At 41.3% G+C, this 23,399-nt stretch overlaps 1 protein-coding gene across 1 annotated transcript; it reads right to left on the bottom strand.

Annotated features, from left to right (window-relative positions):
• Nucleotides 1-61: 61 nt before the first annotated feature.
• On the bottom strand, nucleotides 62-22,739 carry LOC132258411 (uncharacterized). The gene is made up of 7 exons (XM_059755736.1): nucleotides 22,534-22,739; nucleotides 22,341-22,483; nucleotides 8,988-9,156; nucleotides 8,921-8,940; nucleotides 5,519-5,591; nucleotides 4,476-5,454; nucleotides 62-4,249 (listed from the first exon to the last, which is right to left on the bottom strand). The coding sequence occupies exons 1-7, from the start codon at nucleotides 22,737-22,739 to the stop codon at nucleotides 62-64; spliced, it is 5,778 nt and encodes a 1,925-aa protein (XP_059611719.1).
• Nucleotides 22,740-23,399: the final 660 nt, after the last annotated feature.

Below are 23,399 nucleotides of genomic sequence, written 5' to 3' on the forward strand. Positions count from 1 at the left end.
TATGTTGTGTTATTCAATTTAAAGTTAAATTGAACAGGCTCCCGGGGGGCGCGGTGTGTCTCTACACACCCGGCAATTTTGAGATATTAGAAATAGCTCTCGTATAAGTGCCCGTCGGGGTACGCACATCGACAACTCTCACCCTTCCATCCGTCCCCTCAGAAACCCTGACCACTCTTCCGATGGTCCAGTTGTTTGCGAAGACAGATGCGTCATGTAGGATGACAATGTCGTCGAGTTTCAAATTGTCCCTCTCCTCTGTCCACTTGACTCGCGCCTGCAGCGTGTGCAAATATGATAATTTCCACTTCGCCGTGAACTCCTGCACCATTCGCTGACACATCTTCCAACGCTGGTGGCAGTTAATGTTGTCCGTGACGAAATCGTCAGCTGGGAGCTGATTCAGAGGCCCGAACACCAAGAAATGTCCCGGCGTCAGCGGTTGAGGGTCTGCTGGGTCGTCAGTGAGAACTGTGAGGGGCCGAGAATTGAGCACCGCCTCGACTTGTGCCAAAATGGTGAGAAATTCCTCGTAATTGAGCACTTGGTCGCCGATCACTTTCTTCAGGTGGATCTTTGCAGACTTCACCGCCGCTTCTACAAGGCCGCCAAAGTGTGGAGATCGTGGAGGTTGAAAACGCCACGTCACCTTCATCTTTGCCGCCTCCTCGTGAATAACGTCTGCATTGTCCAGGATCAACCTCTTCAGCTCGCTCGCCGCACCCACAAAGTTTCGTCCATTGTCGGTATGTACCTCAGCACAAAGTCCTCGACGTGCCACAAATCTCCTGAACGAATCCAGGAACTTCTCCGTCGTGAGCCTGCTGACCACCTCCAAGTGCACTGCTTTGGTCGCGGTGCACACGTACACGACAATGTCCACTCTGGCGGTTTTTCCTCGCGATTCGACGCCCGTTCTGATGAAGAATGGCCCGCAACAATCAATGGAGACGCTATGGAAGGCTCTGACCAACGTAACACGATGCTTGGGCAGATCTCCCATGAGTTGCGTCTCTCGCGTCGACTTGTGCACGAAACACTTCTTGCATCCGTGAACGATGCTACGCGCTGAATGTCGTCCTCCAATCGGCCAGTACTTCTGACGACAGTATGACAACAATAGTTGCGGTCCCGCGTGCATGAGCGTGATGTGCATCTCTTTAAGCAGCAATGTCGTCAGCGAACTCTTGGGCAGAATTACAGGGTGCCGAACGCTGTACGTATCATCGAGATGCTCCAATCTGCCGCCCACGCGCAGAATCCCGTCTGAGTCCAAGAACGGGTAGAGTTTTCGTAAGTGGGAGTTCGGAATACTCGCGACCTCTCCTCGCTTCAACTGACGGATCAGATCAGGAAACGCATTCTCTTGGTCCCATCTTACGAGTTGTTGTTCAGCCCATCGATATTCCTTGACTGAGAAGCCAGGAGTTGGGTTCGAGGAGGGAGAATCAACAGCGTTCCCTTTGGCCCTCGTACAACCCAACATTTCGATGAATTTGGCGACATACAACACAACTCTCTTCATCCGTTGCAAGTTACTAACATTGCGAACAAGATGGTTAAAGATCTGGTTGTCTGGCGGACTGGCGACGATGAAAGTTGCAGCGACCTCTTCCTCGATCTCTGCCACCTCGTCGGGTGCAACTTCAACGTTCGGCCAGTCGTCTTGGCTCTCCGTCAACCAAGCAGGTCCGTGCCAGTACAATTCAGATGCCTCCAGGTCCATTGCGGTTGTGCCTCGCGACACTAGATCAGATGGGTTCTCCTTGGTGTTCACGTAGTTCCAACGGTCAGCCACTGTCAACTCTCTGATCGTCGTCACTCGATTCTTCGTGAATACATCCTGTCGGGGAGAAGCGGATCGGATTTGAGCGAGAACAACCTTTGCATCTGCCCAACAATAGACCTGGGAAATCTCGAGGCTTCTGGAAACTCTGAATACAAGCCGTGCGCCCAATGTAGCTCCACAGAGTTCCAGCTTCGGGATCGTCTTCTTCTTCACCGGTGCCACCTTAGACTTGGCCGTGATCATCCTTGAACATCGGTTGCCGTCTCCATCTTCAGTCACGTGGAAGATTACTGCCCCATAAGCAGTTTCCGATGCGTCCGAGAACATGTGCAGCTCTTCCTTGACGACTGTCGCCAAATTAGAGATGCGTCTGGGGAACGTCATTCGCGGAATGTGAAGTAATGAGCTAATGAGACTCCTCCACTCCCGCTGAATGTGCTCAGATGCCGTCTCATCCCAGTCAGCGTTCTCCTTCCACAGCATCTGGAGAATCACCTTCGCCATGACCACCACTGGAGCCACCAAGCCAAGTGGGTCATACAGTCGCGCTATCACGCTAAGAATATTCCTCTTCGTGGGAACCAACGCCTCGATCGAGTCATCCACATCAAATGAAAAGGTATCTGCCACAGGATTCCATCTCAAGCCCAGCGCCTTGACATGTCCGTCGGAGGAAAGACTGACCTCGTGTTGTGCCTCCCCATCCTGTCTGACCGCTCCGAGGATCCTCTGGGAGTTCGATTGCCATTTGGACAGTTCCATGTGACCCGTCTGCAGGATCCCAATCAACTGCGCCTGCACTTCCAGTGCCTCCTCCTCAGACGCCACTGATACCAGGCAATCGTCGACGTAGAAGTTGGACTTAAGGGCCTTCGCTCCCTTAGGAAATCTTCCTTCCTCGTCGTCCCCGATCTGGAAGAGCGTCCGAATGGCCAAAAACGGTGATGCGGCATTGCCAAAACACAGCGTCCTGAATCGCCACTCCTCCATTGGACCTTGCGGTGATGCTTGCCACAAGAATCGTTGCAGATCACGATGCTCCTCTGTGAGCATGACTTGAAGATACATCTTCTTGACGTCACAGATGAAAGCGATCGCATGACGTCGGAACCACCACAAATTCTCGTTCAACTCACGCTGGATCACTGGGCCGATCTTCATGTAGTCGTTTAGACTCTTCCCTGACTCGGATTGTGAACTGCAGTTGAATACGATGCGAACCTTGGTCGATTTGGCGTCCCTCTTGACCACTGCTCTATGCGTCATGTAGTACGCCTTCTTCATCAGCTCAGACTTGGGCACCTTCTCGATGATGGACTCATTATCGTAGGATTTAAATATGTCGTCGTATTCCTCATACAAGCCAGTGGAGTGCAACTCCTTGACCAAGTGGAACAACTGGCGCGTTGCTCTTCTCCTGTTGGTTCCAAGCAGTTCACTCTCCTTGTCGAGGGGCAGGTGGACGACGTACTGACCATTCTCTGCTCTTCTAGTGGTCTTCCTGTACAGATCTTCGACCTCCTTATGCTCTGCACACGCGGCATCATCAATCACTTCTTCAACCTTGAAAAAGTCGTGCAGAGTTTCTTGGATGGTCGGAATGGAGACCTTTGTGCACACGGGACTCATCAATGGTGGGGTTGGTGGATCGTTCGACAGCTTGCCGCCAACTACCCAGCCAAAGATTGTGTTGTGCAGTGAGGGTGATCCATTGCCCAAGCGGTACACCTCGTTTAACATGATGTCGTCTTCATGGCCAGCTCCAATCAACATCTCAACAGGGCGGGACTCAAACCACTTGGGATCGGCCAGCGTGAGATTGGGTGGCAACGAGAATTCGGATGGACTTATGCGCCATGAAGGCAGATCCGAGGAAATCTTTGACGCGACTTGGCACTGCAGCTTAAGCGTTGGACCCATAGGAGGAACCAATATGGCGTCCGCCTGATGCTTAATGCTGGTGACTTGGCCTTGGAAGCCCTCAATCTTGCAGAACGGGGAGCGTTGAGTCTTCAGGCGCAATCGCTGGCATAAGTCCGACGTCATTACGGAGATTTCCGACCCGAAATCCAGTAAAGCGCGACACACATGGAGATTGTCATGGGCATCACGGATCTTGACAAGGGTGGTCTTGAGAAGGGCACGACAACCAATCTGACTGTTGATCTTGAGCGTTGACGGAACAAAACTACTCAAAGATTTCGGGTCACGCAGAAAGGGGGCCTTCTCAGTGGACGGGTTTCCAGTGGCATCATGCGGGTCAGCACTGGTTGAAGCGAGATGGGTGGAGGGGACGGGAGTGAGAGCGTCATGTACCCAATAGTTGTGCGGTTTTTGGCAATGTTTACAGTGCGGATAAGAACAATTATCGACTGTGTGACTGGATCTACTTTCTGACAAACAATTAATGCAAAGATTCAATTGCTGAACAGTTTCGAGCCTTGCAGCAGCAGGCAATGACTTAAACCGCGGACATTTCCACAACTTATGAGAGGCTTTTTTACAAACTTTACATGAACTCTTACTATCTGACAGAGTTTGAAACTGTAAACGTTTTTGCGGGCTTTGGCTTATTAAAGGGCTTGCTAACATTCTTAGAAGCTTGAAGAGCTTGTACAGGCTGAACTTGTGGCACAAAAGTTGAGGGACATATTTCTAGTGCCTTACATCGCTTATCTAAAAATACCTTGAACTCGTCCCAGGTAGGCTTGTCGCTCTGCTTTCTCGACCAGGTTTGTTGAGTCTCCGCGTCCAGCTTGCTGACAATCTCGTGGATGATCCATGGATCCCGATCCGAGACTGCGAGGGAATCCAAAGCATCGATGGAAGTTGTCGCGACGTCATAAATCCTCCTCAGATCCTCCGCTCGGGGCGTTGTTACAGGCGCCAAGCTCTTGAAGCGATCGATGTGGCCTTTGATGATCGTGCGCTGACACTCGTAGCGTGCCTTGATGGCGTCCCAGGCCAGGACGTAGCTGCTCTCAACCATGGGCAGATGGGCGATGACTTCTTTGGCACGTCCAGTAAGCGAAGTCTTCAGGTAGTGGAACTTCTGCGTCTTGGTAAGCCTAGTGTTCATGTCCACCAGGCTGAGGAAAAGATCCTTGAACGAGGGCCAGTCGGTGTATGTTCCGTCGAAGCTGGGAATTTTGACTGCCTCCAGCTTCGTGTAGGGCATCGATTCTGCACCGGACGAGTGGCTCTCATTCATGCTGTCCACCATCTTCTGGAATCCTTCCAGAATCCGATCAACTCGGCCATCCTCGACGACGTAGTTCTGGATGGTAGACGACAGCAGGTTTCCTCGCTCCTCTTCTGGTGGCTTCACAGCCATGATCAACTGGCGCAGCCTCTCCTCGCTCTTGTCCAACTCATCGAGGAACATCGTCAACTCATTGACTTCTCCTGGGCGCGTGTGATCGTCAGCATTGTTGATGATCGTCTCCTGCACCGCCGTGTAGCGTTGGCGGATCTTGTCGACGGTGTCCAGCAGGTGGCTGAGATCCCAGCGCGCTCCAGTCTGTTCCAACTTCACAGGCAGGGCCTCATAAGTAGCGAGTTGGGAGTTGAGCTTCGTCAATTGTCCCTTGTAGGCGCTGCGCACGTGTGTGGACATCTTCAGGCAGTCTGGCAGATTCTTCTGATTGGCAGGACTGTGGCTTGAGCTGATTCAATTCCTCCAGCAGGCCCGGAGGTTTCCGAGATAGGACCACGTGTTACGATTATTACCTGGAATAGGCAAATAAGATGTTAGATATTATCCACAAATCCGGCTCGAAGGACCACGTGTTACGATTATTACCTGGAATAGGCAAATAAGATGTTAGATATTATCCACAAATCCTGCTCGAAAGCGCGCCTCTGCGATGATGACGACTGTTTACTGATGATTCCACACTCTACCACAATGCGTGAGCTCCCAATGAAAGACACTTTTGCTTGATTAATTCACTATAATTTCCACTCCTTCACTTCCTCCGTCTCCTTCTTCCTTTCCACAATCAGATCACTCCTGTATTTCCTCTTCACAATCCTTCTTCCGCACAAATCCTTCTAATTTCCAATAATTCTCCCTTCTACAATTTTTCTACTCTGTCTTCCGTCTCACAGATTCTCAAATTGTGCAAGTCACTTTTCATTCATGAATTGCATTTGACATTACATGACAACTTGCCCTACGCACCGCTTACATGTACTAAAGTTTGTCCATAGGACATGTCGTGTGAAATGTCTTTGTCTGATATTTGTCGTATTTTATGTTGTGTTATTCAATTTAAAGTTAAATTGAACAGTATTGAATGGAGAGAAGCTTTCAATGGTTGCTGTGTGTCGGTGGAAACATAAGACGAAGAGAGGAATGAGCGAAGAAAAAGCAAAGTGACAAGGTCGGAATGAAGCTCAGCAAATAATAAAAATAAACGATGTTTTCTCACCTTTCAACCTTCGACCATATCCAAGGGGCGAGTAATTGACAAGATGATCCAGAAATACCTTCACCTCCACGCATATACAATGAAACATTATTTTGCGGACATTCTCAAAGACAAAACAAATTCACTTTGGAAGTATTCAAAAGATTCACAATTGATAAACTTGTCCATATTAAATGTAATTTTTTCTCAATCGTCTGCTAAACTTATATTTTGGTATAGATATTATGAGACGTCTAATCCTATTAAGAGCTTCTCTTTCATCCGTGTCGAATGGTGAAAAAGTCAAGATTTATTTGCCTCCTAACCTGATGCTTTCATATGTTGCTTCGGAGCACTTTCTTTTGAGAAAGCATCTGAAATTGTGGTAAAAGAAGATGTTTAGAAAAAATAACTGTCATCCTAAGCCATGTACACTAAATTGAATAGCTCTTCTGCTCAATTTGTGATTACTTCCCGTTGGCCAATTGCCGTAAATTCCGGAAAATTTATGATAGTCTTATTTGGCCATTTTCATTTGAGGATGACGTGCGGTTGGGTGTTAATTGAAAATTGGCAGTTATAACAAACGAATACAGTGTAATGATTAATATAGTGGCTAGGAGAGGTGTGTTGAGCGACAAATTGAGACAATTGAAAGTGTGGTGTACATAGTAAATTGGATAAGTGTTGATTTAAATGCCACACATTTGCTTTAATGGAAGACCCGAGAGCATCGTTGAGAGTGTTCCAGAGCTGCTGAATGGCGCGCGGGGCTGTCTTTTGGACCGAAAATATTTTGGCAGAAACTAAGAAGCACGCGAGCAGCTAATTAGCTCCTTGTGAGGGTTTTTCCCGAGAAGACGCGCAGTGTTGGTTGTAAATTTACGAGAGAAAATTGAGTTGATTAATTTGCATTTGCTACAATGGAAAATTGATTTATAACTTAAAGATGTCACACTGAGGATGGTGCATTATTGGATGGCAAAATCACCATCCGGAATTGATAATCTTAAGCCGGAGCAGTGCTTCTTCACATGCACACTCTCCCTCTCTCTCCCTCTTTCCCTCTCTTTCTGAATAATTAATTCGATTTTCGTTAGCCACGGAGAAAAGGAGCACGCCTCCTGCAAGACGCACCGTTTTAATATTAAAGCCTAAGCATTACATAATGGATGCTGAGCTTTAATGTGCTCTCTCTGCACTGGTGGGAGTCCACTTAGTTGGAGCGACACACATAAATTGTCACCTAATGAAGTAATAGCTACACAGAGAACTCTCCACCCTGTATATAGTTTCGCCTCGTGCACAAATAATACAAGCATATCCCACCCGCAATGGAGGTGGGGTTCTATTTTAGGCGCGCTGTAAGCAACCCGAGAGTTTCAAGCGCACGCGAAAGAGCAGCCGAGAGGGTGTTAATGAAAGGGAGGCCCAAACCCTGCGGGAGAGTCACTGTGGAGGGCTTTTACTCTTCTCGAGTGACAGCGGCTGAATGCGATGATCTCGTACTGCTGCCAGCAAGTGTCTCTGTGTCGTGGAAAGCCGCCGTGTCTTGGTCGGAAACAGCAAAACCGTTGCTGAATTAAACCTATGTCACATCTTCATGGTGTCTCTGCAGCAACTACAACGCAGAGTGATGCAAATGACGAAATGTTTAACACGAAGCACAATATAATGGAACTAGCTTGGGGTGTATATATAGTTTATACCCCCACAACCCCACATTCACCATCGACAGGGATTCTTCAAAGCCTTACAACCGACTCTCTCACTTACTTGCAATGAATTGTAATGGGAAACAACAGCATAACCCTGTTACTAACAATTTCATTAAAATTTAATTTACTACAGAATGCGGGCTTTTCCCGTTTCATATTTTTTTTATATTGAAAACGCGTGAAGTTGAGAGAATAAATAAAAGCAATTTAACCTGTCAGGGTGGCTTTTGAAGGGATAGTCAATGGATATTAATAAAAAATTGCGATACACAACCACAAAAGGGTCGTTCGATCTATACAAAGGTATATTGTTCATCCTGTGCAGCTGCTTATAGTTAATAAATAATTTAATCAGTGTTACATGAAAGGAAACTTTGCAAAATATATGTAAGGAAAGTTGTAAGTTTTGCATCTTTATTATAAATCTAAATTTAATTTTCCAAGCACATTTCTATGCATATTCAAAACCATTCCCTTGTGCAATCTGCATAGCAAAGTTGATGTAGGTTAAAAGAATTCACGTATTGGATTTGGAAAATATTTTTCCCAATTCTCATGTGAAATTTTCTAACCAATAATTCCCAATGAAACTCCTGTGAGCCTTGAAAGAAAGTTTGGGGTGTCTGTTGGAAAATTTCCTCATCTCAGATATCACAATGCAATATATTATTAACATTCTTTGTGCAATTGTGCATTCTTCCGTGAGGAATTAAAAGCCGGACAGAGTGTAAAGTCGAGAGGGTGGTGAAACTTTTCTGACAGTTACAAAATTCCCTCTTCCGTCTTCTTGATGCTATGGTGAGAAAGAGTGACCCAGGAGACGGTACACAGAATCCCAATGCATCAAGGAAATCGATGAAAGAGGAAAATGGGTGAAATCGGTAAAATCGGTGCTCCAGGAGGATGCTGCTGCTTCTTCATGTCTAAAATTACACAAGAGTCAACTGAAGTGGAACTAAAGGGTGTGTGTTACAATAAATTGATTATTTATTGAAAAGTACCATATGCCAGGGGCTTTTTCCTGCTCTCAAGCATAACAAGACACCCTGCTCAAAGGGATGCACTCACTGGATCTCTTCTCGCATCATCGGTTCTGCTTCTGCAGCAATGCCTGCGTATTCCAAGATAAAAGCAGCCTTGTCTTCCTGCACCTTCATCCTACTTTTCTTCACATTTCCACTTTTTCCGTGCAACATAATTGACGGGGTATTGTTCTGCCTCCAATTGCCAGAAAGTGCTGTGTGCGTATCACTTTATATTTCCACCCCATTTTTCTCTTGACAGAGCTCCACAATTTGCTCTCTTTCGTCGGCACGGATGAAGAATTGCGGCCAGACCAGCGGGAGTCGCAGACACTTTTATCACATCATCGATCATTTTTAAAATCACAAGACTTTTTGCCCAGTACATGATTATATTATTGGTTTTCGCGGGGGTGGTTGGAAGTGAGGGTGGACTTGGGGTTATTTGTCTGATGACTCTCCAGAATCGCCAGGCTATTAAACAGCAACAACGAGAAGCATCTCCATTGGTGAAAAAATCGTGACTGGCCGATTTTCCCACCCATCCGTAGCGGTCGAAAGGAAATTCATTTCCAATTTACATAATATTATATATATATATATATATGTACACATCTTGGCGGCAAGCGAGATTGTGGGATTAATTTATTTTTGCCATACTCAGTCATAAATCACGTCTAGACGGAAATTTGGGAGATCTCGTCCAGTCTAGACTGCATTGTCGTCGACATGCAATTAAGTGGAAAGCTACTTTCGATACAAGCAAGGCATATATTGAATACTCTCTTCCCAGTATGTCAAATTATGCACGAGAGATCGGCTAATTTGTAACACATTTTGCATTTAATTAGTTTTTACAGGAATTAATTACAGAACCGGAATAATTCTCCATGACATTCGTGAAAAGTATCCCACTTAATCAACAACGATGCAACTTCATTAATACTCCCCGTTTCACTATACTGTGAACATGTTGCAAAACTATATATTTCCCGATTTGCCATTGAAAATACTCAGCACTGCAGATGCTCGTTGAAATGACTAATCAAAGGTATATTATCACGGGCCAACAGATAAATTCATCTCGATACTCATCATCCTCAACTTTGTCTATATAACCCCAGCATCTCAGAGTGTTATTATGCTGGAAAATCTACAGTAATAAATTAGACTATCCGCGAAAAGATGAAACAATTTGAGACCGAGCCAGGATTAAACTCTCTTTACATGCAACTAATTGGATAAGTTATTTGGCGGAATGTCATTATTTTGGGTAGGTGATCTCATTAGTAAAGCATATAATTCACACTCATTTGTGAAAGTTCGTCGGGTAATCAAACCACAAACAAGTCTGGCCAGCAATTAATGACATGGCTGAAATGGAAAAGTGCGCGCAAAAGTCCCCAAATACTATCGAGAGTTGTACTTAATGCATTTGCAGAATTCAATCGAAAATCAGATATTTCTGGATATTGAAACACTTACTTTTCTTCCAAATTCAACCTAAATTGCAGTCTTAAAGAGAACTCCCAAGCGAGATTTACAGTTGCGAGGGAGTTTATTGTCAAAGTTGGTCAGAAGGGAAAATTTCCATCCCACACAAAGCTCATGCAGTAGCTTTTTGGTCAGTTTAGCCAAATTGGGTAATTCACTCGATATTTGTGAGGGTCATTTGGGGAAACTGGACACTCACAGTTGTCTCAGCTAGTTGAAGTGAATTTTCCTCAGGTAATCCCGTAAATGAAGTGAAATTGTCCTTCTTCCAATTTTCTGGGACGACAAAACACTGGCATTTTTCCTCACAGCTCCAAAACATCGCATGACTTCAACGAATTTTCCGATCTGCTGCATAATATTGTCATCATCATCATAATCACAGGAATATTATTGCTGCATGTTGAGCGAAGATGGCACACGCTGAAAGTTGAAACCCTTTTGCCCCTTTGTTACTGTGCAGTTCAGTTTCAAACAAACTTTTGCTTCCCGTAGCTTTAGTCACTTTTGTCTTGCAGAAAGCTCCCCATCGGAATATAAGTAATATTACTATTTGCCAAGTTATCCCGTGAAATTCCTTAACCTGCTTTAATCTCCGAAGGTGAGGTAAACTTTAAAGTGGCTTAAAGGAGGTGTAAATTATGATATTCAGTTAACGGGCATATTGATCTCACTCCATGAGCCAAAAAACTCACACTTAAATTCACAATTTTGCATAACCCACGAAATTGATACAGTGGCGAGTGCATGGAAATGAGTGGAGTTGAAATGTAAAGAGAATTTCCGTCGGAGAGAACATGAAATAGCATCAACAATACTTGCGAAAAGCCACTTCAAAGAAATGCAAATAGCATGAAAGAAAATTCATAAATTCTCACTAAAAACTTCTTTTGACTTCGCTCGCTAAATTGCTGTGTATTCAATGGGGTGCCTTTCTTGAAATTTCCTCGATCAAGAGTAAAATTCTGAGATGATGAAGCGAGGCCAGGAAGTTAAGATGTGTTCTGGCGCCTTCACGGAACACTCTTCATTTATAATAGAGACAAACGAGGCGACTTGCGGGGAAGGGGTTAAATCAAAAAGGGACTCTCTCCGTGCTGTTTGGTGGCTTGCATTCCAATAAGTTTTAACTCAGGATATATTTTGGTCTTGTTCTTTGCACTTTAGGCCACACTCACACGATTATGAACTTCTTCGACGCTCCTTGGACTCAACTCATGTCAGACTTTGAATTGCTAATGAAATTTTTCGAAACTTTCGCAAAGATATTCTTCAGAGTCACATATTTAAATATTTAAAGTTAAAACTTTACGTTTCTTGGCCACAATCATTGGCGTTTTCAACAATATCTGCAAGAGCAGTTGCTTAAGAACTATACCTTAAATGGGATTTATTGGATTGTATTTGAAATTTCACGAAATGTTCCAACACAAGTTGACCAAGTTTTCCAAGGAAGAAGAGCCAAGCTACATGGATTACACAATTAGAAACACTTGCTAAAACTTTCATTGACCATCTGATCCTAATTTTCTCTCAATTGCAGCAAGAACTTAATGAATTCCCCCAACAATAAATGAGATTAAATATTTCGAAGGAATGGGGGCTCAATTCACTTGGCTCCTTTTCTCAAATACACGCCGGAAAACATGGGGCGGGGGTGGCGGTAAAAAACGTCCAATATGGACGGAAATGCGAGGGAAATTGCAATAGTGAATTGAGAAAATTGGGAAAGTTTCCGGGGTGGCATTTTATTTATGGATTATATGGTGAATATGTCAAGTTCTTTTCACTAAATTATGCCATTCATTGGATGCTGTGGAAGCCACTCAGCAGAAAATACAGTATAATTGACTCGCTTTTAAGCACATGGGGAAAGATTTTTCGGGGATGCGCTTCGCCTGCTAGAAAAACGGGCACTAACAATTTTCATCCACATAACTTGTTTTAATTGAGCACAATATGCGTAAAAATTGCTCGAGAATTTCCAAATTCATTTCAATCACCGCCTCAATACACGCTGCAGAGCATGGCTTGAATGGGCATTGGGAAAAATATGTGGTCAATGAATAGGCGTCAATATTGGATTTACTGCTCAAATAATCCTTGTAAATGCTTCCTTTCTCCAATTCACTCCTCGCCAGCATACGTTTTCAATGGCTCTGCTATTTGATTTGCATGAAATTAAGGCACATAATATGCATACATATATATTCAGTTCCAAAACAACCCTGAAAGTTAATCCTATAGTGACTTCATCAACAGAATTTTATGATGTAAACTTTTCACCCCAAGGGTTTTTGTTCACAATATTTGTCGCGGAAATATCATAGTTACGAGAGAAGCAGATATGTGAAATTAATTGGAATAAAAATATGCAAGCGCAAAGAATGACGGAAAAGTCTCCTAAGTGAAAAAGCAATATAAAATTGTGATGCATTTCTGTCATAGAACTTTTTTTTTCAAATTCTCCTGTAACTTCTAACTCCAACTGTGCTCCTCTGATTATATTCACTTCATTTTGCAATTTTTTCCAGAGCGTTGGCTTCAGTCAAGCTGAAAACCAAAAATTTCCACTGTGGCAAAATCCACCTCATCACATGGCAAGTCTCATTTTTTTCAGCTTGTCCTCTTGCTAAAATATCATATTTTTTCACACTCATATACCTGGTGCACAATCAGAAACATTTCGTCAGTTTTTTTTCTCCCTTCCATTTTCTCCACTCTCCTGGACACTATGCAAAATAGCGCGTATTGAGAATAAAGCTTCACGAAAAAGCTCTTGGCACCGACGCTCAAGATGACATTTTTTCCCCGCATGATGACGCTTTTCTCTCAGCATTTTTTTTCGTTTTCACAGTGAAAGTTGGAGACATTTTTCGCAACTGAAGTTCCGCAATTATATGGAGAAAAATTGTAATTACACATGCATTGGAGATTTTAACGTTAAACACAGCTCCATCGTCAGTAGCATACATTTGATTTCATTTCATTCTCCATCCCATGTTCGGGGTGCAAAAAGAGAAAATGTTGAATGGGTGGAAAAAGTGTTCGTGCCTTTGGAGTTGAAAAATATTTGACACATTTTTAATTAGAAAGCATGTCCATTTCAGTAGAGCAAAATCAACATGTCTCGCAGGAGTGCCATAAGATGTGAATTTTTAATGTAATTATAGTACTCAAAACATATCTTGTGTGTAAGTCACGATGAAGTTGTCGGGAAGAAACCATTGCCAGGCACCCTGTCACATGCTCAAATGTCGCAATTTCACTCTGTTTCGGTCAACATTATAATAACACACTCACTGAGGGAAAAGTTTTCAAATTTCAAATGTACATTTGTACACACTTATATGAGGAATTTCACGACTTCAACATCAATAAATACTGGGAAACTGACCACAAATTTCCAAAACTTGATTATTTGCTTACTGAATCATATTGAAACTGATGAAATATACAAAATATCTTCACTTTTACATATTCCCTATATTGAAGTCAGATTGGAACACACAAAGCAATCTGTGCACTTCATCCACAGGAAAATCGAAGAGACAGCCTAAAGGATGTGTGAATATTTAACGGCCTATGCTAATTTCGGATGTGACGTAGTGAATTAATCCGGCGATTATTACATGTGATAATTCTGTACATTCTACAGAGCATAATCAGATGGCCACAATGTGTGGAGGATTATTAATGAAGGTTGGTTGATGAAAATTTTATCACAGTCACTGCACTCAACCAAAGTCCATGGCATTATCATAAAGCCCGAGGGGAGGGTGAGTGGAAAAGTACAAATAATTCTCATTATAATTATTGAATTGGCAAAAGTACATTAAAATTAAATGTACAAAATAATATTCGCATTTTATGATATTAAAATAAATCCAAGGGGTGCGAACTGCAATCGAAATCTCCTTATTTTGTTTATTGATCGGAAAATCATTTCACACCTGCAAGCTGGCCACTTGACACCGTTCATCATTAGTAGTAATTGATTGAAAATCTAATTGAATCACTTCGCATCCGCAAATGCACCCTTTGAGCGTTAATTTCATGCAAAATCACCGAACTCATGCTCATGATGTCACAAATGGGCCCGGAACACACCTTAAGCGTTTGCCAGTTCAACATGTGAACATGAAATGTGTGAATAACAGTGTAAATAATTGAAAAAAAAATTATTCAAATTAATGTAAATCTCCCTTAATTGTACAGTGTGTTTGTAAATGTTTCATTAATTCATAATGAAATCACCTGAACTCATTAATGTTAAATATCGAAAATTGAAAATAAATTGTAACGATACAATTACCCTTCCGGACTAATTTATTTCACGAGGTCAAAATTTCAGTTGATTGATTCACGTTGTTGTCAACCAGCAGAAATATTCAATTTATATGTCGATGAAATAAAATAGCAACGGCCCAAGGGTGAAAAGAGACAATTTGCAATTGAGTATTTGTCAATAGACAAAAATTCAATAGTTTTGCAAAAGCATTTATTCATATTTAGAAATGCGTTCATTTCACATGTTTAATTCAATTTATTAATCAGGTTAAAAACCTTTTTTTGTAAATTTCGTATTAAATCACGATCTAATCATCTTTCAAATGGATTAAAGTTTAAGTACTTCTTTTCACATCCATTTGTATTGTTTCTGGACAACCTAAGATTGAGAAACTATTTATAATATTATTTTTTCCCCAATTTTACGGCAAAATTACAGTGTTGAACGTGTTGAAGCATTTGAGAAACGCACAGCCGCGTTCAAATCTCAGTTCCGACAGTCAATTAAAATTAATTTCACAGCCGGAAGGAGAGATATTCAAGTTTGATTGTTGGCCACCCTTGGGCAAAAGCAGTTCATTTTAATTGCCATCGTCAATTCTGCTGTCTTTGTGTGCCTGATTGGTACAAACGAAAGTTGACAGCCAATCTAATTCAATAAATCCAAATTATTTTGTTTGACGAAAATGCCCTAATGGAGCGACCAGAGTGGCTGGAAAAAAATGTTTGCATGCACATTCGATGACAGGGTGAGTTATTAGGGATGACAAATGAGGACATGATGTAATTTAACCATGTCATTTGCCACAGTAAGGTGTTATGTAATCAAAATGAATTAAAAAAAAAAAACGCCCAGCAGACTCTGCACCGTGATGGAAAGCTGCTGGTCATCTCTCCAAATTTTTCTAATTAAACCACTTTTCCTGCTCCGACGGAGATTTTATTAGACATTTCGCTATATAGGAGAAGTTTTCATGAGAACATTCCAATGCCAGGAAAAAAAGAAACAAATTCACACGGCGCTTCTTTCACAGTTGCTTCGTGAGAATTTTCTCATTTAAAATGTCTAATAGTTTTACTTGAGAGATTATGGAGAAAAAAAACCAGCATCTTTACGCTAAACACATGAATTTTTAAAGATAATTTCAGAGAGTGGTTCCAGTTAATTCCCACCAATAAAGTGTTTAGGATTAGTTGTGATACACTTTGAGAAACTTCATAAATTAGCTTAATCTAACAAAATGACTTGTCTGAAAATAGAGTCCTTCAACTTCCGACTGGATTTCCATTTCTACTGCGACAAATATTTGAGAGGGGCCACATTATGAGAGCGAGTCAAATGAATATTTCAGTGTAGAGAGTGAGTCTTTTAGTGGTGTGCAGAAGAATTCACGAATTTCATGCAGTGCAGAGGAAATTTGGGGCTTTTTAATATTCAAATGAAGAAATAACTGAATTGTGTTGATTTTATTCTCTTATCTTGCAAGTGTTTTCGCCTTCTCCTCATTTATCTCAAATAATTCCATATGGTTTTTGCTCAGCACTTTGCTCAAGACTGCAAGCTAAATTTTTTTGCATGCCATCTATTGATATACAAATGATGCCAGACCATTCTGAGATGAATGCTGCAAACAAATAACTTAGCATTTTACTAACTTTTTGCATGCATAAGTGATTCTATCAAGGAGCTTTCGCTCGAACTGACGAGAGAGAGAGAGAGAGGGCGAGAGAGAGAGAGAGTGTTTGGCACAAAAAGAAGTTGATGGAAAAGAGGATTTTCAAATGCCTTCTGGACCCCCACCCCTTGACACCTCGACATCGAAGAGAAATTCTTATAATTCAGCATTCTATTTGCTCCTCAATTTTCCTCATCTGTACATGACTGATGGCATAGAGTCTTTTTTTTTCTCCTTCCTCTAAGTACGCTTTTGCGAAAACTTTTCCTCCTAGTTCCATCACTCTTCGGCGTATATTCATTTATCGCAAACTTAAAACTAACTAATAAAAAATTTAAATATTTTTCATTTTATTACACACACTCGCAAAGTCCAAAAAAAAACATCTCCAAGTGTATTCGTCTTGATGAATAATTTTTCTCAAGCAAAACTTCTCCTTTTTCGCATACTGAAGACCTGAATTTATAAGAAATATTCTTTTTCTCTCGCACCTTTGCCATATAAAGTGTGGAAAAGGAGTAAATTGACGCAAAGTATTGCACATTGGGAAATAATTTTGTTCGGAGAAACAGCAAAATGCTTCTCCAACAGCAATTTCACTCAACTTATCGCTAAGCTACATGCCGATAATAGAACTTTTACTGTACTGAAAATGACTTGAGATTAAGACTCAATCGATTATCAAAATCAATCATGCTGAATGAAATTCCTTTGCTCTTCAGTGACAAACCCCTTCCACTGCCAAAAATAGTGTGAATATTTTCACAGTCAGTGTGAAAATACCATAAAAGCTCATAATAATACAATGGACAAACAAAATGAATGGCCAAAAAAATGGTGAAAATTTTATGTAAGTCAAAATAAAAGCAAAAATGTATATTCTATATTTCTATATTCTTCACCATTTGCACAGCTCATGGGCGACATAATAGAATGATTTTCAATAGAATGGAAAGATAATATTATTTTGCTTAAAAAAACAATTCATTTTGAAATGTAATGATAATAATCAAGTGAAAATCCAACGGATGAAAAAGAACCCACAATAGAGCTCTTTTTACTCATCACAAGCCTCTAGAATTTTCAGTATTTCTATTGATTTGTGCAGAATTAGTTTAAATCCAATGCATTTTAGTCTGTCAGAGTGTGTGAGATTTATTTTAATCACCCCCTGCCTGTCAATGGATGTATTTTGAGTGATTGTTACATTTTATTGTGTGGTCGAAAGTGCCAGATTTTGGGGTAAAATCTTCTCATTGTTGATAAATTTTCAAATTATCTCTCAATTGTTCCCGGTACTTCAATTAATTCCCATGAAGTGGTAATTAATTAATTAAAATAGGCGTCAAAAGCTATCACTTTAGATATAATTAAAGTGCGAAAGACTGCATTTGCAGTAATGACCGGATTACAAATTTGATAATGCAATCGACACGATTTTGGCACTAAGCTTTGACTAATAGTGATCAATATAGAGAAACCTCCGAGTTTGAAATCATGTCCGAACTTAATTTGCGAGCTGGCAATGTAAACCAGAATGCTTCTCTCGCAAAATCTTATTTAATTGAATATCCTATAGACTGAGTTTCAAGAAAGGGAAGACTAGTTGCGAACAGCATTTGTATTCAGGGTAAAGCGTCTACCAATCGCAACAAAATAAATATATGCAAATAACCTGACGAAGGTGCGACAGCTGCAAATGGCTTTCTTGAAAAGAATAACGAGAAGAAATGAGCGATTTCTAATTAATTGCTGGTCATCTGAGTATTCTATTAACTACAGCATTCGCCTCAAATTCAATCACTTAAAGGAAAATGGTTAATTTGAAATTCTTGTATGAATATTTATTCGAATAAAAGAAAATCTAAGTCGCTATTGTAGGAAAAATTAATGAGCAATTTTCTCTTCATTTCATAACTAATTTTAGGTTAATTAGAAAAATTGAGATTTTTCTGACTCTTGGCAAACAGAAAACTCCAGGAAAATATTATAATGTACAAATATAACTCAAAGAGGAGGAATAAAATCATCTTTCTGTACGCAATTTCCTTCAGTGTGAAAAGGTTGGGGGGGTTGTTTGGAGATTTCATACAAGATTATCCACTGCACACATGTTGAGGTCTCCTGCTGCATTTGCTAAAATTTTCCACCATGTATTCCCCACGGTTGGGGTAACATTTTCTCCAAGGTGCACAGAAAGAAATCCTTTCCCTTCAGCACACTGCAGTCTGGATGTGGGGTTGAAATAGTGAAATTCAATTTGTTTAAGAAACCCTCAAGGGGGAGAGTTAGTTTGATTGCTGTGTTTTGTGCATTTCCTCAACACAGCACCTCGTACAGCAAACCAATACAGATCCAGATGCTGCACGAGCTCCTCCATGTGCCATCTTTTTATGTATTATTGTATGTGCAAATGGAGCTCCATTCCCAGCCTCAAGCATCTTCCCAATTCGTGGGTAGTGAGAATCATCATCATGATATTGCCTGGCTTCCTTTTAAGGACTGACGGGAGTGGCTACGTTTTTTTTTTTTCTTAATGACATCGCTGATCGCCGGACTCTTGTTCTTCAGTGACAATCTGGTAGATGAGATGTAAGTTTGAATAGTGGAGCAATTTCCCTCAATTAGAGTGGTTTGAGTCATTTTCTCGCTAGTTCACAGCCTAATTTCCTGCCAAGAAACCCTGGAATACGTTGAAGCAATCTATCCTGGGAAGACATATCACCTAATTTCTCTGTTTTCATCCCCCCAGCTGAGAAAAATACGAAATGCTGAATAAACAAGTCCATTAGATTGATATTCTCTCATTCTCTATATAGTACAATCAAGTGAATTCACAGGAAAACGGTGTAAGAGAAAATACATTCAATGTCTTGGCAATTCAACAAATTGACCAGAGAATTTATAATTTTTAGGTGAAGCAAGAAAACTTTGGGATTTTTCTCTCAGATGCCAAGGCGATCCCAAAGGCAAACTCAATGATTAATTCTACTTTGATAGGTGAATGATTGATTGTAGTTTTGAAAAATATCCCCAAATGTTCAACATGTACATGAAAATCTTCCCTCTGTGCTGCCCTGAATTGAGGTTAAAATCTCATGAGAAATAGAGACATTTGTTAAAGTTGAATTACAATTTTTCAAATAGTGGCCAAGGCAGCATCTGCATACTGATTTAGAGACTTATACTGAGAATGGAAGTCAATTCGGTGGATTTATTTGGATGTAGAAAATTCTCGCCGAATACAAAAAGCAGGTAAGATTTATGCGAAAGAACTTAATTTGCGGAAAGTGCCCTAAGATGGGGAGAAATGGGAAAAACACACCGGGAAAGTTTTATAGTTGAAATCTTTTATAGTGCGCCACGTGCCCTTTGCCACCAATCAGAATTGGGCATTTCGTAATCTAAAAATTGCACCTCATCAAATTTTTCAGCAACCCCCCATCCCACCCCGCCATTAGGTATAAATTATTCATTTTGCAAACAATTCAGCCGTTCTTATCCGCTATTCTCATGCACCTCGTTATATTTCTTTGAGATGCTTGTAGAGCCACATGTAAAATGCAGCGCAAAATGCTACCACTCGGTATCCTGTGGCATTATCCCATTGCTACTCTTACACGGATCACTGAGAGAGAGAGAGAGATGTGGGAGATGGAGGGCAGATTTAAAATGATAATACAGCGAGAGCACGTCTGGAATAAAACATGTGTTCCCCATTGATCCTCAATTTCTCAACCCACAAAATATGCATTTTGTGTTACACACACACCACATATTGAGGCATTTCATTTCCACCTCGTTGCCACCCACCAAGAACACTTTACACATGACGCAAAACCCTCAGATCGCCCGCAGGAATGGGATGTTTCGGGAAATTTGATCATCACCCTCAATTACTAATCAATTTTCCCATGTGGCCAATTCAATTTATTGTCGCAAATGCAACATTTCCCAGGTTCAGAGTTAAACCCGTTTTGAGCAATAATGCATTTGCTAGACAGCGATCAAACCACCATCAATTTTTCCTTCAATTTTTCAAACTATTTCATTGAATAAGTTTGGAAATCTGCAATGTATATTCAGTTTATCTAAACTGCGTTCATAAAAGCTGGCGATGATTTTCCGTCGAAATATATTACGTAACATAGTTGAAATTTAATATTTCACACATAATTGCTTTAAATTTCACAGTTTTAGATACTGTGTTCTTATCATATCCTCGCACTATATTAACAAGTGTGCAAAAACTTGTAAATAGATTAGGAGAGAAAAAAGAACTTTTCCAAACTTCTGACCCGCCCTGAATATGTAACAGATTTGTAGTAAAATCATAGGTTTCCGTGGGAAATAGTAAAGAAAAACTTTCAACATATGGCTTCACACAAGACATGCCCGCAAAACTTTACACCGTTTATTCTGGTGTATCTCTTTTACGGCCAAAGCGAGCGGAAAAAAGCCAGACAGAGCATCATGTAAACAACTAACAGAGCCCATGATTTTTTTTCCTCTGGCACAGAGACTATTCCAAAACTCCCCCAATGATGCCAATGATGCATAAAAGTGGTATGGTAAAAGAGGCATAGAGGCAAGGAATTATTTCCGACCGAAACCACAAAAAGGGTGCATTTGTGCTGCACCGTCGCCCCCAGCAAATTTCCATTGACCAAAATTCACTCAATCAATGCGAGGAAAGCCGGGGGGATTTTCATTGAATTACCGCACATCCAAGGACCATTGTTCAGGTGCCAATATCTCCGCAGGTTGCGAGTTGCTGAAAAATTGTCTGTGTCTGGACGTCTGGACTTATAATTCGTTACAGCAATGATAAATTATTTTTCGCTTGTATAACTTTTACCAATAATTCTCACGCCATACTTTACACCCAGGGTGGAATTCAACAAAACTCATCTCAGTCACATCTTCACAACTTTTACAGTCATTTCCATGGCAAAAACGCGCTGCAGGAAGTGCAATTGAAAAGGAAAGTACAAACAAATGACAGAGGAATAATTGGAGTTGAAGAGAATAATGATCTGGAGGGAAAAAAAGTGAGCGCTGTAAGAAATTTTACACTCATAAATCTCCATGTCTTTCTGTGGTGCTGAGAGATGATGCTGAGAGGAAGTTATACTCCAATCAAGTGCTGCAAAGTTCGTTTTTTCCACACTCTGTCCAAGAAAAGGAATAAAACATTCATGAAACACGAAGTGAATTATTTGAACAACTTTTACGCATATCAAAGAAACTCAACACAAGTGACTCAGCAATGTATCTTAAGCGCCACCGATGGACCAAAGTTAATGAAAATCAATTCAAAACCCTTCGTGCTCTGCTGGACGAAGCGGATTCATTTGAATAAACATGACCTCAGCCGGACTTATCATGGAGCATTGGCAGAAACCCCTCGGGCGTCAAACACAACCCTCGATTCTGATACAAATTACAAAATGCATATTGAGATGGACTTTTCTATAACCACAGACTGTCTAACCGTCATGGGAAAACTCCCATTTACTGTTTCGTCTCAAAATATTATTGCCAACTCTTAACTTTGCAATAACATCTCATGACAAATCAATTGATTACATATCATCGTGTAATTCAACTTCTGAAATGTGACGTCTGATGGTTTGCCGAAGGAGAGTTCAAGTGCAAAAAAAAGCCACAGCGGGCGGTAAAAAGTGGATGGCTTCGGGGTGTTTGTTACGTAATGTTGTTACCAAACACAAGTCCACATTAAGTTATTGGCACTTCAGCCATATCTGTGTGTTTGTTTGGCCGTGTCGGCGGGTGGTTGGCGTGCTTGTATGGGCGGAAAATCAGGACTCAGTTGGGAGAGGCCTCGTCTCTCCCTCCGGAAGTGGCGGACCATCCCAGCGCGGTCATGGAAATTGGAGAAGAGTCATTTTTGGTGCGAGGCTGTAGTTGTAACTTACATGCGCTCTTTCGCTGTTGCATCACCACAAATGCACTTCCCCACCCTTTTTCACGATTATCCTTGGAAGATTCTCTCCGAAATCCTCTCGCTACTTGATTTGTCTGTCGCTCTGAGGTGTTCCGGAGCTCTTTTATGTCATCCCTGAACTCGTGAAGAGGATTTAACATATCAAGGGACTGCAATCCACCCACCAGGCGTCTCCATTTACACGCCTTCGCTGGTAGTTGTGCGAAAACCCACACAAACTCAGACTCTCGTTCGCTGAATTGTGAAGGGTTGGGCGCAGGGAGTTGTCCTTGACCTTGATATTGCTGTATTTCCCGACGACAGCGTCATTTTCACATGGAGAAAAGCTCGCACATGTATTTGTGAAACACCTTGTGCATCTATTGACCATCGCCCTATGTCGGAAATTGATCAATTGAACGGATGGTGGAGAGGAAAAGATGTAACAGATGTGGAAAATATGTTGCTTCTGGAATTCCCGTCATGCCAATCGTGCAAGAATGCATAAAATTGATCGAAAATAACCACTTACTGTGCATTTTGCATCAATTTATGCGACATTGCCAGGCAAACACGTTCACATTCTCAACAGTCATCACTCACTCATGACCCGCCCTCGCATTTCCACGCTTCTCTCCCGCGGGTAGTCGATGAAAAATGTGCCCCAAATTGCCAATCGATTGGCCATAGATGGGCTCGCCTGATAATTACAGCAAAAAGTGTGACAAAAATCAATAGGGCGATTTAGAGCTTGTATTGTTCATGAGGTAAGGTGGATAATTTGTCAAGCAAACACCCATTGCAGTCTGGTGAAGGTTTCGACCATCAACTTAAATTGAATTTTATGTCAATATTATTACACATTTATAAAATATCTGTTCAATTTCATAATTAATTTAAATCCTTGCATACAACGTGTCAGGCCTTACACACCTTACATACAATGCGTATAGGACATGTAAGGTAAAATGATGATAGAGCTAAATAATATGCAAAAAAATATTTCCCGCGACGCCTCTTCCCATTGCGCCGAAATTCAATGCAATTGCGA

The sequence above is a fragment of the Phlebotomus argentipes genome, unplaced genomic scaffold (assembly GCF_947086385.1).
Source record: "Phlebotomus argentipes unplaced genomic scaffold, Phlebotomus argentipes genome assembly scaffold_4, whole genome shotgun sequence".
Taxonomy (NCBI): domain Eukaryota; kingdom Metazoa; phylum Arthropoda; class Insecta; order Diptera; family Psychodidae; genus Phlebotomus; species Phlebotomus argentipes.